The 16,988-nt window shown below is 36.5% G+C and overlaps 1 protein-coding gene across 2 annotated transcripts in view; it reads left to right on the forward strand.

Annotated features, from left to right (window-relative positions):
- Positions 1-2,321: 2,321 nt before the first annotated feature.
- The window catches only part of LOC121313030 (F-actin-uncapping protein LRRC16A-like), a 103,440-nt gene continuing 88,773 nt past the window's right edge, over positions 2,322-16,988 (forward strand). For both annotated transcript variants that reach the window (XM_041245140.1, XM_041245141.1), the window contains exons 1-3: positions 2,322-2,629; positions 3,966-4,063; positions 12,725-12,775. In XM_041245140.1, the coding sequence (XP_041101074.1) occupies positions 2,590-2,629; positions 3,966-4,063; positions 12,725-12,775 (189 nt within the window). In that variant the 5' untranslated portion in view covers positions 2,322-2,589. The remainder of the gene's footprint in view (positions 2,630-3,965; positions 4,064-12,724; positions 12,776-16,988) is intronic.

Here is a 16,988-nt window from a genome sequence, read left to right on the forward strand (position 1 = left end):
GACCATTTTCAGTTTGACAGGCTCTTCAAATGACAGCCACTTCTAGACCATCTGAAGCATAAATATATCTGTGGATGAGTCCCTCCAGCTGTTCTCTTTAAGCAGTAGATTTCCATAAAGTGTGCCTGTTATGGGATCAAACTGTACAGACTGTGAGAGCTACACTGGGTCCACTCATCGGTTCAGAGTGTACACAGGGAAGGACTCTTAGATTGAACCTGTGGCAAAGTGCTCTGACCCTCGGCTACTTATTTATGTTATATGTTACGTGTTGTGTGTTAATGTTGGTGTATAGTCATTGGTACATGGGATATTTGTACCACCTGGCTACCCCCCATGCAAAATTGCATGGGAGCTTGTCTTTCCCCTTCAGAATCTCGGCTACCATATGTATGTAGATAACTGACACAGGGATCCCTCGGTTTAGGGCATTATACACATCAGATACCATGCCTTGTGGTAAACTAAAACCCAACAGGGATTTCCACATCAATTTGTAACCAACAAACAGAGATGTGGAGAGATCAGCACTTTGTATTGTGAGGAACTGCTGGCAGTTAAATACACTGCCAAAAAAGATGTGCACCTCCTCATCGCCATCCACGATGAGGTCACTGTAGCACTTCCAGTGTGAGGTCAGGACACACAAACAAACAAGCCCAAGTGTGTCCTGGACTACAATAAATACATGGGAGGCGTGGATAGGTCAGACCAGATGCTGGAGCCACACAATGCTGCAAGGAAGACCATGGCATAGTACAAGAAGCTTGACATGTACATGGTCCAGATTTCAAACGCCTATGTGGTGTACCTAAGTACGGCACCAGAGAATCAGCTCGCATTTCTGGAATTTCAGACCTCTGTGATCTCCAGCCTTGTGTTTGATGCACAAGAAGTGTTCTCCACTCTGTCCATCATTCCAGGCCTCTGTTTTAAAAGGTAGAATTCTGGGTAGCAAACCATTCAAAGGAGATGTTATGTTACCCATTTCTAAAATCCGTATTTAGTGCAAATTAATATATATATATATATATATATATATATATATATATATATATATATATATATATATATATATATATATATATATATATATATATATATATATATATATATATACTTATGCCATCTCATTCTTAGGCGGAGTACTGGGCACATGAAATTGGGATGGGTGCGATAGACCATGGGTTGCATAGCTCGAAGTGGAAAAGTCAAAGTGGCTTGGTGTCAGTCTAGAACAGTGGCTGTGGACCTACTAACCAGCTGGCACCTTTGGTGGTGCCGGGAGAAAAAAAAAAAAAAAAAAAATTTGCGACACGCCTAAACAAGTTTAACATATTACAGGAATGTTCATAAAATATTTATTCCAAACTGATTACAGTCTTTAGTACTTTGGAATGTAATCCACATAAACTAGACACGATTTTATGAAAGCCTTTTTTTTATTTAGTGACAGCTGCAGCATCACGCATTGCATCTTAATGCCACCTAACCTTCACTGTCTGTGAAACATACAATGCGGAAATGTTTGCCTTATGTTAGACCTGACATAGTAATACTATTCTCAGACTCTATGGTAATTGAATCAGGGGTATCTAAAGCTAGACAGGATATGGATTGAGGAATCAGAGCTCTGAATAACGAGTTGTTTGTATAAAGGAATATGTGTTTTATCATTTGTCCAGTGTTTGATAAGAAGGTACGCAGTAGGTGTACAAAAAGAAGGGAGGAAATACTGTGGAGTACAATTAGAATAGGACATTGCGCCATTAATACATTCCTTACTATCATAGGCAAGCTTGACAGTGGAGAGTGTGACCAGTGCAAGATAACAGAATCCATGGAATTTTTGTAATTGTACAAGCAAGATGATGAGGAAATTCAGACAGGAAGGACTGACAAGTCCTGTATATTTATACTTTTTAAAACATATTACCACAGAGCATACGTCACAAAACAGAACAATTAAGTACATACAGGGTATATGGAGCTATAACTCCATTTTATGAGTAAAATAAATATTTGTGTTGTGTTTTATGACCAGTAGTTGGTAGCAATGAGTCACAAAGACGTAGTGATCTTTATAGCGTATGTTTTATTTAAACATAGTACAGGGAACAATTTTGTAAAGCACCAGCAGATGGCCCTATTTCCCTTGTCTTATCATCCTGCTCCATATCTCCCAGCAGTGGCGATTTGCGTTTCGGTCTGTGTGTGATGCCAGGAGGGGCTCAATGTTTTATGTGCAGCGTTGAGCATATGTGGTTAGACTGAGGGTGTGTGATTCTTCCGGCTGCTCATTCTCGCGAGGTGAGCCTTGTTTTTTAAGTGGCTTTTCCCTTCCGTTTCTATTGCTCAATCTATCAAATCTCTTGTATATCCGTAGAGAACCAAAATAAAGGGTGATGCGCTGATTCAAGTATAAATTCGTTATAGCGACACTGAGGTAGACGGCAGAGACTTAGACATGTAACTGAACAAATACAACCGCACCTGCAATACACGAACCAGAATATTTTATTAAACTTTTTTTTTCCCATTTCAATTTTTTTTTTTATTATTATTACACAGCAGCTACAAATAGCAAACATGACTGAAGCAATCTCTGATGTTCCGAAAGAACTGCAAGGTAAGTGTACTGATCTGTAATCAGAAACATTCTGACATTGGTATGTGTGTAAAAAAGCTGAAATTACTCTGAATTAAATGACACGGTTGATTATAATGTGCGGAGCATGTGAAAGAGAAAGGTTTATGTTTTATTCGTGTGCTGCTTTCAGCGATCTTTGTAAAGTAAATTCAACAGAGAATCGATGAATGTAAAATTATCTTAATGTAAGGATGTTTGTACCAAAATGGGACAGTCTGTTACTTTTTTTTTTTTTTTTTTTTTTTTTCTAAACTTGGTGCTTGCAACAATATTACCTCAATGTCAAAATTACAAACTGTGGATTGAAAACAGACAGTTAAATAATAAATCATAATGGTAAATTGATCATTGTGGCAAATTCATTTTGCACATTGCATAATTTGAGTGTCGTTCTACTTTAAATACGTACCTTCAGTATAACAAGTAAGACAATTGCTTTCTAACATAATAATTTTCTCAAGACACTGTTTGGCCCATTCGTCCCTGTTTCCAGCTGCAGTTGCACAGGGGTGGCTGGTGTTATTGATGATCTGCACAGCGTAAGAAGTTGACTTTAATATTGTTGAATAAGCGAATCCACATAACCAGCAAGTTAACAAAGGCTACTGTATTTGGTTTAAATGTGGCTGTCCTTTCCTTTCAGTGGAATAAGTGAGCAGAGTTCAATCAGTGATTCTTTTGAAACAGAAACATTACAAACAAGCCTGAACAAGTCAACTCAGATGAAAGGCTGTTCTGATGATCACTTATTGTGGGTCTTGTGCAACATTAGATTGCCACAAATTTGCAAACTAAAGCAATGATGTGTTACTGTGTTTTCTATCTTATATTATCAAAAAATGCATCCCCAAATGTATTTAGTTGTACATGTATGTGTTTACCTAATACAACCACACTGATTTATTGTTCAAAACTCTCCTTTTTGAAGTGTATCCTTCAGTAACACCTGACATATACCTGTTTCATTCTTTCAAAGGCTGCCTTGGTAAACAAGACACGTAAACAAGAAAAGGATGACAACAAAGAACATGTGTATTCAGAAATACACAAAATCAATATTTTGTTGTTTACATAAACACAATACAGTTTTTAATTTCTTATTTTTGTGTTTTCTTCAAGAAATGAACATGCAGTACAATAGTGTTCAACTACAAAACTGCTCAATTGACTTGCTACTGTAGTGAATAAACTGTTTAATTTGTCATCCCATTGTGAGGTTTACCTCTTGAATAGCACTGTATTGAATCTGTGGGGAGTTGCTTTGCCTGACAGCATGACCGTTTTACTCACCAATCTCTTTTAATTTGCCTTACAGAAAGTATTAGGGATGTTATTGGCAGGAAAATTAAAATTGCACTGAAAAAGAAAGTGAAGCTAGAAATCAAAGGCGACAAGGTGGAAAATAAAGTTCTGGTAAGTAATTACACTTTCTTGAATCCTGACTCTTGTGGTTCTGTGAAATGTTATTTTTTAATGCCTTCATCTTGGGTTTTGCACTTGTCTTGCAATGGCTGGCAGTTGGTCTATGTGTTCTGTTTCACCTAGAAAGCATGTTTGATTTAGTGGTGAGATTGGTTGACTTTTTTCAGTTTTATAGATGGCCTGTCTAGCTGCTGGTTTATTAGAATTGATGGGAACACGTGTGCAAATGCTTTGACCTAAAATGTAGGAGTAGCAGGAGGGTAATTGTGTGACAATGTGGGCCAAGTGGAGCATTATTTCTACCTGACAGTGGAAAGCAGTCGACTATGTTTATTAAATATTAAGATTATTTTAGGGTATTATCATTCATTACTTTTTTTTGTTGTATTATACATACTGTAAGGTTATATATATATATATATATATATATATATATATATATATATATATATATATATATATATATATATATACACACACACACATACACACCAAAATAATAAAGGGTATTCCTTTTGTTGTAATATTGTAAACATATGTACATGTCAGAGATATTGGGGGTTCATGTGTAGAGGCTGTATGTGTTTAAGAAGAAAGGCATGATGGGATATCAGCTGAGCCCTTGTCAGCTGATATACAAATGCTTGACCCTTTTAGGCTCTGTTTGACTCTCTTCATAGAAAAATTCACTAAAACTTTATTGGAAATGGTGTCCTTTTTTAAGAACGCTCGGTGCATCAACTTTCGAAACAGAATTTATTTAACAGCAAACTCCTTGCGAAGGTTCAGCAATCAGGTAAACAATTGAACAGCAACAGAAAATATTATAGCTCTAAACTCCATATAGGGTTAATAAAAAGGCAGATGGTGGACTCGCTGCAGCCTACAATCTGTCTCCCCCACTCATCATCTCAGTGACCAAGTAAAAAACATCAGGCAGGGGACTTCAATCCCTCCCATATCCAATGATATACATTTACAAGCTGTACTGCAAAGTATGGTGGCCCAGCAAGTCAAATAAATGAAGTGTGTTTTATATCGTGGTTATACAGTCATGGGCCTTAAATGGTTAAGTGCAGAGACTGGAGCTGTATAATATTAACACCAGCAGAAAACTGTAACCCCAGTTTCATGCAACTGTTGTGATGGTGACCAAATGTGTGTGAGTACATTTGAGTGCTGCACCCGTGCCATTAACAAAACACCCTGGAAGCTTAAAATAAAGAAAATAATTAATTAAATGCAACAAAAAGCCTAGTAATTAAACAAAGGAAGCGAGAAATGGTTAACGTATCAAGCTGAAAAAAGTTTTCTTTGACCTCCTGTAAACCTGCATTATCTTTCGCTAGTCAAATCGTATGGTGCCTGTGACAGGCAGGACCTAATCGCTGGTTCTTCTGTGGTTGTGGGCCTTTGTGAAAGCATCTGGGATGCATAACAGGAGACACGTTGCTAGGCAACCAATTGAGCAGGAAGGCTCGTCCCGATTCTGAGCTGACCAGGAGTTCGTGATTGGATTGTAGTGTCGTAGGCCCACAGCTCCAGGGTTTGTTTACACCAAGGGGGATAGCCTCCATTCCAGGAAAGGATTCCTGCATGAAACGCTCAACTCCCAGCTGTGCCAGTGAAGGCATTGCTCAGTCGGAGCTGGAGCAGGATGTCCCTTATAGTGTGACTAGCACTCGCCCTCTGTGGGCAAACTTTTATTTATTAGCTTTGTTTTGTTTTCTTTATTAAATCTAATACAGGGTTACCATTACTGGTACCCTAGTGGCAGCACCTGTGTTGTTATTAAATCTTCGAGTCTGTGCGACATCAACACCCACAGCTCTGTGTCTGACTCATTATAATTCGGTGACGACTCACGCAGGTAACATCCTCCTTTTACAGTGCCTAAATAAAGTTTAAAATGAAATATACTGCATTCACTAAATTAGCTCTCAGATTGTGCTAATGAAATATGTAAAATATATGACTGCTTGCTGTGGTGTATTTAATATTGAAAATAGCAGAACAAGCATGCTGCAAATATAAGCTTGTTTTTGCTGAAAAATAAACGGTAACATGTAATAATAAGAGCTGTCTGGTTTATGCTGTCAGATCAAGACTTGATTAACGCTGCGCATGGGAGCTGCAGCATGCTCTTACTCATATTACAACTGTACACAATTAAAGGTGTGGTCACCAGTCCCACACACATTTTCAGCCAGTCTTGTATTGCAGGGCCTTGCTGTGAGCCGTGCTGAAATAAAGCTTCTTCTTTGCACTAATGGAGTACATTGTCACAGAGTACAAGCAGACCATTGCTAGTCTAGCAGCTACCTAAGCTATTCAAAAATGTGCAGAATGCACAATTTTAATCCTTTTTTTAAAAAAATATCCTGCACTGTTTTACTTTTTCATTTGGAGTATTCCATTCATGATTTAAGAGTTAATTACGGCAGATTTAGAATCCTCACAGGCACTTCCGTTTTTATGATCTCCATAGACAGGCTTCCACACTTTGTGTCTATACAGTGACGCAACAGCCTGGCTGCAAGGTGTGGTATTAGTTTATGGCACTGAGTTGGTCTGAAAATGACTCTCCCATAAGCAAGGTAATGGGAACTGGAAATATTTTTCATGGAATAAAATTGCTGTCCTTCATGCACTTTCACTATAATTGTCACACATGAACACCGTTTTCACCCATTCAACTGTGTTGTAGTATTTGGCTTTCACTTAGTCAGGATGTAATAAAGTGTCATTTCAGTCTGAAGTTAATATTTGAAGAAACCAAATTATATATTAAAGTTGAATGTATTTGACCTGTAACACTAGTTTGTTTACAACACTTATCCATAAGTTTAGAGACTCAGTTACAATCTATATTGTTATAATATAAATAAACATTTTGACTGGTCTTTTTCAATGTCCTTTATAATTTCCTTTTAGTAATTTCAATCTCTGCATTCAGCATTATGTAGTGCACTAAAGGCAATTAGGGTTGCATTCAAAAACAAAACTAGTAGTGCAAGGAATGTAATTTTGTTTTTTAATAATACGTCTAGTAATTATTTTCCCATCCTCCAGCTCTTGAACTAATTGAAATATCAAGGGTATGTGTTACAAAAACACTCAAGGCTGCTCATTAGAAAAGGTAAGGGATTTTATTCTTACTCCTCTGTGATGCAGCATCCTACCGTTTTTCTATTTGTTTTGAGTATAGGGTTGGCTTCAATAGAGATCTAATTTGTGACAGAAATACAGTGATTCTTGGTTGTAAATCTCCCTCCCAACCTCTGAGGACGCTAAGCAGTGAGAACAGAGGTCCGTGGATGGGCTGGCCTGACAGTTATTTCCCAGGGTTCAAGGGAAGTTGGCCAGCTAGAAAGGGGGCAGGACTCCGTTGCATTAACATATTGACCCGGAAGAGAAACGACGTGGCAGCCGCAGATTGGAGAGACGGTTGCACTCGTTTACCAAGGGGTCACGTGTGATGGCATAAAAGGGGACGGAGGATCGCAATTTGTTCCTTCGTTTTTGCTTTGTGTTTGAACCTAGAAGGACTGTGAGAGACCCCAGTGAAACTAACAGTGTTGTGAGTGTTTTGTTTGTTTGTCTGTTCGTAATTTGTCTTGTTTATAAATTACTAGACAGCTAACACGTTTCCTGAGCTGTTGCCGTTGGCCAGCACAAAGCTGGATCAACACTTCACCACTGACACGAAATAAACTGGTGACCGTGTCTGTATTATCGTTGGGCGGATATTATTGTTTATTATTTGGGACTGCAATCCCATTGTTATTTACCCCGTGCAGTACACATTGTTGTTTATTGTCGGGGGATTATTATTTGGTCGCCAGACCTGGAAATTATAAATAACAACCTTTCCAAACTGGATTACAATTCTCTGTCTGCTTCATTCACGCACTGCATCACTCCTGCACCTGTATCCACTCAGACACTTTGTCACAAAATTGTATAGAAAAAATTGTTTTCTGCCAGTTCGCTCTTTGATTAGGTGCTGATGATTTTAAAGTTATTATCTCTGTCTCTTTAGAACCCCCCCATACAATACAGCATATTGTACAATACAACGTGTATTCTAGAGGCACCTGGCTCGCAAGAAGGTTTTTCACACAGCCTATAAATGGTGTAAACATGTAGATAATTTAGGATTTGTTAAAGGGCTACCTGTGCTGGTTATTCATGATGGCAAAATCTGCCACAATGCCTTAGGCTACTCAATTTGGCAGTGTGAACAGAATTCTGTGTGGAATAGATCTGTGCTTTAAACTGGTTTTACTTGAAAAAGAAAATGCCCTTGGGTAAAGTAAATGCAAACCTAAACCTACAGCACTCAAACTTGGCTATCCTGGCCAAGTTTTTTTTGTTAAGCATTTTTAGCTAATGCTGTGCAAAGTAAATCTTGGCAAGGCTTTCCATTTAGCAGCGGGGATATAAAGGAGTGTTGCTGTTCATGATAACATATTTTACTGGCTGTGTTTCTGTGCAGAGCTGGGGCATTGCTAATAGAAAACTTGAGTTTCATCTTACCTGTCAACTCTGGCTTCAAGGGATACAGCTAGATAGAATATCCCAGCTTGATGGCACCTCGACAGTAGTGGCTCGTTCACTCTTGCAAAGAAAGACAAGGCTGTGCATTCCTCTCAAAGGAATTTAAGCTTCAAGGCATCTCTTTTTCTCTTCTACTGGATTGCCATACTGTGTTGCTATCTGACTGGTAGGTAACACTTTTGAGCAGTGTTTAATTTGTACAGAGAGAGGTGCCGGGGCACAAGCAATGACAAACATACCATTCTTAAGAAGAGCACATTCAAAATCATAGCAAGTTTATTTGAAAGAGTATTGTATGACTAGTGTTAGATGTTTACAATCACATATTCTACACCATATACAAAGTAGTGTATGTGCAGAAAAATAAATTAAAAGCAACCGCAAGACCAAACAAAAAAGCCTTTATACATAGGTGCCTAACCCATAGGGCAGAGGGGGTATGTACCATCCCCGCTTAGATTGCAGGGGGGGAAAACTGCTCCGTGTATATACACTTGTATTCTATGTTTTGTTATGGTTTTACATTTAAATGGTTTAAAATGAAACAAAAAATGGAAAAGGCATTCAGAGGACTCCAGAAGGCTGACATTGATTTAAAAAAAAAAAAAAAAAAAAAAACCACACACACACGCACTAAACCACACCCTACACAAACAATGGTTTGACCCATGGTACACACTGTGTTAATATATAAGTGACGTGACTGCAACAGAAGCCACTTGTCAGTTTTTGGAGATTACAAAAAAAAATAAAAATAAATAAAAATATTATTTAAATGTAGGATACGTTGTTGTTAGCTTAGTTTGTTTTTATTCTCTATGAATTACATCCTGTTGTGCACCCTGGCACAAATTAAGCACTGCAGTGCTTTCAACTCCTTTCCACCTTATCGGGGCTTATGTTTCCATGGACACTGAATCACGATGGACCAATCAGTAGCATTCTTCTGATACCTTACGCTGCAGTTTATATGACCAACCCTGAGTGAACATGTACAAAATTGTCAGTATTGGTTTTTTTAACACCTACATTATTTGTATCTTTCATAAAGCATGAAACCATTGCTAATGGAGCTTCCCAATTTGTAGATGAATGAGGTTTGTACTGCACCAAGTAGATACGCACAAGGCCCACAGTGCAAATCGTATTGGACAGTGGAGTACAAATATCTACAGCACCAGAACAATGTGGATACAATTTCAAGGTATAACATTTAATTTGTAGACCAAAAGTAAAGTTAAAGTAGAACTGCCAGGCAGGTTTATGGCTTCCAAGCCCAGAACCAGTACTAGTATCAAACACTTTGGCAAATAGTGCAGAATTTTTACTAATATGAATTCTACTGATACCTACTAATCAAATAAACTGTTTTTCAACTGAAGCAGTTTTAAATTGAAGAAGAAAACATAGGTCTGGTGGCCATCTTGTTTTACAGAAGAACAATAGTTTGCTATATTTGTATTCTATCATCACCAGGATGATGCCTACCAAATTTGGAGTTAGTTGCCTGTACGATTTTTGAACAGAAGCAGTTTGATGTTTGGGGCACATTTCGGCTAATTTGTGGCACCCATTTTGATACTAAAATTTATCACAGCATCTTCTGCTTCGCAAACTTGAAGCGGGTGTGGTTGCTGATAACGTATGCAAAGTATACATTCAGATTAAGTATTCAGATAAATCAGTTCAGCTGTTCCCCCCCAAAAAAAACAGCAAAGTTTCACAGGTTTTTGTGCAATGGTGTTATCTAAACTTTTTAAATAGTTATAAGGTAGCTTTTTATTTGACCTTAAGGAGAGGTCACAGGCAATGACATTTTTTACGAAAGATCACCATCTAATGGACAGTTTTTGTAAGAGCATATATATTCTTCAGTAACCATGACCCTATCTGCATTCGCCACGGAGTTATTATCCAGTTTTACATTTAACCTTTAGGAGAGGTCAAAGGTCATGGTCAAATACATTTTTTATAGAGCATACATGGGTTACTATATGTGTTCCATAGTAAACATGACCTTATCTGCACTTTACAAGGAGTTATTAGCTAGTTTTGTAAGTTTATGATGTCATCCAACATGGCCACCATGTTTTTTTGTTTTTCCCTTGAACAACATTGAAAGAACCACACTAGGATCATGTGTGCCAATTTTTGGTTCAATTGGACTAGTTGTTTTAGAGACTAGGGTTTTTTGTATGTTGATGATGTCATCCAACATAACCGCCATGTTTTTTACTGTAGCAACTTCCATTGAAGAAGCGTAAAAGCCAACCATACTTAGATCATGTATAGCAATTTTCGTCTCAATCGAATAAGCGCTTTCTGAGAAAGTGTTTTTGTTGATTTTACATTTTTACTGTATTTTTATGACGTTATCCAATGTGGCCGCCATACCACAAAACCAATCAGATTCTTATGAATAACAGTTTCTGAGCTGTCCCTAAACATGTATAGCAGGTTTCAGGCTAGGAAGACTAAAAATCCTAACAATAACAATAGGCTTCCCAAGCCAGCTAGGAAGCCTAATAATGACAACAACTTAAACTATCAATGTTATTTAGGATTCAACCTATTTTTTATTTTTAAAGCATCAGAATAATATTCTACTCGCAGTCCATCATTGGATTTAATGTTGCATCAAGTCGGTTCTGCTGCACGCAACTCGCTGTCCTATTGTTGTCTTCAAATATTTAAAAATAATCCAAACACCGCTCTTTTGAGACATGTTTACTGCATTTTGGTTGCACGTTGCACCACACTGGGAAAACGAGTGCCCATGTTCTTGAGTCATAAGTGTGCCTGACCAAATATTAAATTCTGTGCTGGAAGAAATTCAAGCATGAATATCAGTGTACATTATTGGCTAAAATAACAAAAACTGCTGATAGTCGATTTGTGTTTTTTTTCTCTTATATCGGTACGTTGCCAATAGGCTACCGATTATCTGTGCACCCCTAGTTTTAAAGTTGTCTTTATTATGCCAACCAGAGACACGCTCTTACAACTGCATTGTCATATTTTCTACATTTTCGTTAAATTCTCAAATTAATAAATTGATACCCGGGTAGCAAAAAGAGACTCAGGTAGGGTCAGTAATTTAAAACCTGACAGGTACCTGGATTTTCGGATACCCATGCCGACCTCTAATATATAAATATATCATCATCTTCATCATCCTAGTTAGTAGGATTGTACAGCTACTACTGTGTTTCAAAAAAACTTTTTTACAGCGTTCTCTCACCTGGGACTACTAACAGTAATACCACACTGATTCTGACATTAAAACTCAATATATCATAGTGAGACTAATCCTTCTTTTTAAAATAATAAATACGTTCATTTTTTATTACATTGATTCTCTTTGACGCCACTGTTACTATTTCCAAAATATATTTCAACACATTTTAAAGAGATAGCAAACAATGGAAAAAACAAACAAACAAACAAAACTTAGCTGTGATCTTTTGAAGCTGCGTGTTTCTGGCTTGCCGTCTGTGAAAATGTTCTTTCGGGACCAGAAGGTATGATAAACCATGACTGCTTCACCTCCCTGTGACTATCATGGTCGTATTTTAGTTGTGTGCACATGGTTGGTATTCCTTGGGCTACATCTTTCGGAACATGATTCTGATAATTTCTCTGTAAATTTAAAAACAAAAAAAGAAAAACATTTTTTCAAGCAGCGCCATCCGATGACTGTTTCTAATTAGAACATCTGTCCTCCTGCCAAACACAACGTTTGTGGCATACATTTTATGTGAACAAGCTAAGGGCTTTCCTTAGGCGAAATTAAATCAAACTAAACAGTCTGTATTGATTAATTCTACCAGCACATGTTGATAGTAATCGTGCTGACAGTCTTACACATGTACATTTTTCAAGTGGGAACGTAGCATGATGGTAACAGATTACCTCATTTTTGGGAAAGGCCTGATGGATAGTTCATTGCTCATGCAATAACAAAAGGCTACACAAAAGGGGGTTTATAGCTATAGCAAATTACCACTGTCCTGTAAAATGTCCTAACCTCTAGGTCAGGGTGATTAAGTGTCTATTTTGCCTTTTCTCACCTTTTTCTTTTTCTTCCTGCAGGCACTTGCATCACACCGAGCCTATCTGTTGACTGCCCGAATCCCCACCAAGGTACTGCAAGGGCTTAGCTTTCCTCTGCTTTCCAGTCAGTCATAAGCTTTAAAGAACTAAGCAATAAGAAAATAAATGTAGTGCTGTTCACTCAGTATGCTTACTCTATATCAAAAAGGACGCTTAAGCTTCATGAAACCTTCTAGAGCACAGATTTGTTAGCTTTGCCCATCTTGTCCCTGTTGCCTAAAATAGATTAAAATGTAATGATTTCTTATGTCAAATCACCAACAGACTGGGCAGGTTAACTGACGTTTTCAGTTATCAATTGTCAGTTAAAACGATCCTGATAATCACGGTTATCTTAAGTCATGTTGATGCAGTATTGGTATGTCCGGTTTTTGCATATTGGTTTTTTAAAACAAGGCCATACCAATGCTCTTTTGCGACTTTAGAATAACGTGCCCTCTCATTAACATGTTATTCCTCTGATTCATAAATCTGTATAGTGCTGTTAATTTAAGTGGGAAATGTGGGTGAGTAGGGTAGCCTATTGAAGATTTACTACAATTATTTATTTAAAAAATGTACTGTACTAAACATTGACTGGATCATTTTATTACGCTAAAGTGCTGGTATTTTAGCTCAGTTTCTAGACGATAAGGAGCAGAATTGCTGAAGCTATGGTTGTGTAGGAAAACTTGTATATATTATATATGCACATGCATAATAATAATTATCCATTAATATATTATATATATATATATATTATATATATTATATATATATAATATATTATATATAAATATTATAATATATATATATAATATGTTTGCAAATAATACAAGGATAGTACAATAGTACATGGTGCTTGCGTATATATGTTTTATATACGCACAATATCAGACAGAAGCTTTTAAATTTGACCTCCCCGTATTTTAATATCTCTGCCTAAAAGAAATCTACATGAAAACACACAAAACCCAAAAGGTGAGACATTTTTATTTTTCCATGGAAACCCAGCCACTAAAACTTGTCATTAATAATATAATAATTTCTGGCCTTCTTTCAGATGATGAGTCAGACACAGGATCTGAATCAGACTATTTCAGTGATTTTCTTAGCAAATAGCAGATCCTTTTTCAGCCAGTTTTGTATTGCAGGGGACTTGATGCTCCAAAAGTAAATGTGTCTTGTTGCTCTTGCCTTGCTGTGAACAGTGCTGAAATAAAGCTCCTTCATTGCACTACTGGAGTACTTTGTCAGACACTACAAGCAGACCACTACTAATCCATCACATGCTTATACCATGCACAAATACCTCAAAATGCACCATTTTGAAAACCCTGGCTGTGCAGCAAAATTGCTGTGCTTATCTTTACACATTAATTTTAAATGTCATGCTTAATTCACATTTTTTACATGCCTTAAACACCCACCACGCATCTTATCTAGAGTGCTGAGTCAGGCATACAATTATTGAATAGCTCAATATTTGATTATTATTGAACTCCTTAAACACATGTCTTGTTTTAATTCCACATTGTAGTCAAAAGAAAGCAAGACAAAGACTTGCAGCAAAGGCTCAAAGAAAGTAAGGCCTAAGCTACAGTTTTCGATATCTGTAAGCATTAAAAAGTGGAAGTGTAAAGCTAATAGAATGAATTTTTTCCTGAGGATTTTAGAAGTTTTATGATTATGGTCAAAATTATGGAAGGTTATGCTCTGTGTAGGCAGCTTAGAACTTATTGACATTCATGGGTAAAATATGTAAACATTTTAAGAACCCAATACATACACAACGTAGACATCTGTTTAATTAACATAACGTTAATTAATGTAATGTTACTGAATGAAAAATTGAGTCATTTTAAATTGAAGAGGTCTGTTCTAACTAATATGTAACTGATAAGTAATGTCCATGTGAAGATCATGCGTAGGCACGCTCAGGGCACTGTATGTCGAAGCAAGTAAGTTGGTATCAAACACCCCCCTCTGTGGGAGATGTCAGTATGATGACATTTTTGATGACCATGACCTATGTAAGTATTATGTTCTGAATGTTATAGAATAAGAATTAACAATGACATTTGTTTAAGAACGGATGTTCTAACAAAAAGACATCTCCTCTATTCCCAGAGTGTGATTTTCTCAATAACATAAACTAATGTTAAAACCTCCTACACTGTGTCTGATTTGCGAGTTGAATTGCAGACACCTACTGTACTTGATGTAGTAACACCATTAAAGCTAGCATTTTAAGCTCATACTGTTTTCTTGTTTCTGTGAGAAAAACATGCAATAACTTGTCTGAGCTATTTAGGACTTTGGCTGATGTGCTGTTTTGCCCCAAGAACAGATTCTTGCAACTTTTACGTTTTGTGTAATTGATATGGTGGTATTTGAGCAATGTCTAGTCAGCTTTCATAATTGGACTTTTGTTTTGGTGGGCAAGCTTGCATGTTGTACTGTGTGGTTGTACAAAATACCTGTAACAGTAAAACTAAAGGAAGGTTTACACTATTTCCTTGCCTGGACATGATAGCTTGCCACCTTTGGGAGCTTTTGCAATGCAAGCCATTAAGTCATAATACTGGACCAAGTGCTGAGTAATGACAGCACATATACGTCCTCTAAATTTGGTTTAAGAAAGAATTAAAATGCAGCCAGTCTTACTTGTGTTTACTGGGTAAGCATGGATACACTTTTTATTTTTTATTTATTAATCTGTTCTGTTTCTTTTGTTTATGGAGAGTCATTTTCTAAGGAATTCCATTTTCAGTTATTATCAACTATAATGCAGAGTTCACATTTTAAATTATACCAGTGACAAAAAATTGAATTTCTGAAATGAAACCTAGCGCAGAAGGATCATTTCTCTGAAGTTCTCTGCAATGCATTGAAAGCCAGACCCCCAAAGCAAAAACGTTGTCATAGCATTGCAGTGTTGCTACATTATCACAACAATAATCCTTTGACTTGGTGAATTTAAAGGTAAGCTTTCTTTTTGTGTTTTTTTTTTAAAATTGTATAGTTTGTTAATATTTTTAACTCCCGTCTTGCACGTATTTGTAGTTATTAGAAACAATCTAAAATAGTCTACACTGTCAGTGTTTCTTTCATTACCATTTACTTCCCATCTCAGCTTATTTACGTTCGCCATTTAAAACGTTTAGAACATCAAAAACATTAACATTCATAAAAAACTGCAATAACTAACAATACTAACTTGATAAACGTTTTATTAAAGCCAAACATTATCCAAAGGGACTTGGTATATAGTAATGTTCTGTGGCTTGGCACTGTCTGTAGACTCTTTTGTTTTCTTAATTCCTTCATCTACAGATGCATTAGGTGTTATGCTTATAAAATGACATTGTAAAAACAAAATATTAAAGGCAAGAAACAGCAGAGGCTAGAACCTACTACTAATCATTTGTACTGAAATGCAATCCAAGCGTTTTAGAAAAGAAGTTGCCCAAAATTGTGATGCTAATTTAGAGATTGTCAAAAAAAGGAAACAGCTTTTAAGTTAGATCTGTCTGTGACAAATTTAATTTTTACAGTTATTCGGAGCATCACCAGAAAATGCTTTACTCACTAAAACCTGTCTGCTAAAATATTTATTTGATAACATTTGCATTTACAAATGCTTCTGATTTATATAAAAGTGCAATGATTATTAACAGTAGTAATCTTGTATGTCAATCCACAGTTTAATGTAAGGAGCATTATATTATTAGTATTATTATTAGCACTGAAGTGTTGACTCTTCATAATCTGGCATTATAATGTTATATAAATCCACCCCTGTTCCTGTGTTTGCAGTTATTTAAGGATAATGTAGGCAACCATCGACTACCCAAGTATTTCCAAATGCTTGTTCTGTTCAGATCTGCTTTCTGAATTAGTTCTTCTTTTATTTTAAATTTCTTAATCAGTCATTCACTCATGACATCATGCAGAGGGTGATTAATTATTACATGACCTGTATCTTCTCTTCTAAATCAACATTCTATTATTTCTTCTAAACTATACTGATGGTAAAGTTGGAGTATACTATCAGTCAAAATCCTAAAAAGTTGCACCTGATAATATCTACAATTTATAACCAGATCCATTCTCTGGGTCATCAATTGGATTTTGTTCAAATTTGAGGAGTGAGTGTTTAAAAAAGTATTGTAATTGTGCCTGAATTTACTAAGATGAATTTGGGGCTTTGACGTGTATCTGTTAACATGAAAATCACTCAAATGCTTGTTAAATAAATAAA

This window comes from Polyodon spathula, chromosome 3 (genome assembly GCF_017654505.1).
Source record: "Polyodon spathula isolate WHYD16114869_AA chromosome 3, ASM1765450v1, whole genome shotgun sequence".
NCBI lineage: Eukaryota > Metazoa > Chordata > Actinopteri > Acipenseriformes > Polyodontidae > Polyodon > Polyodon spathula.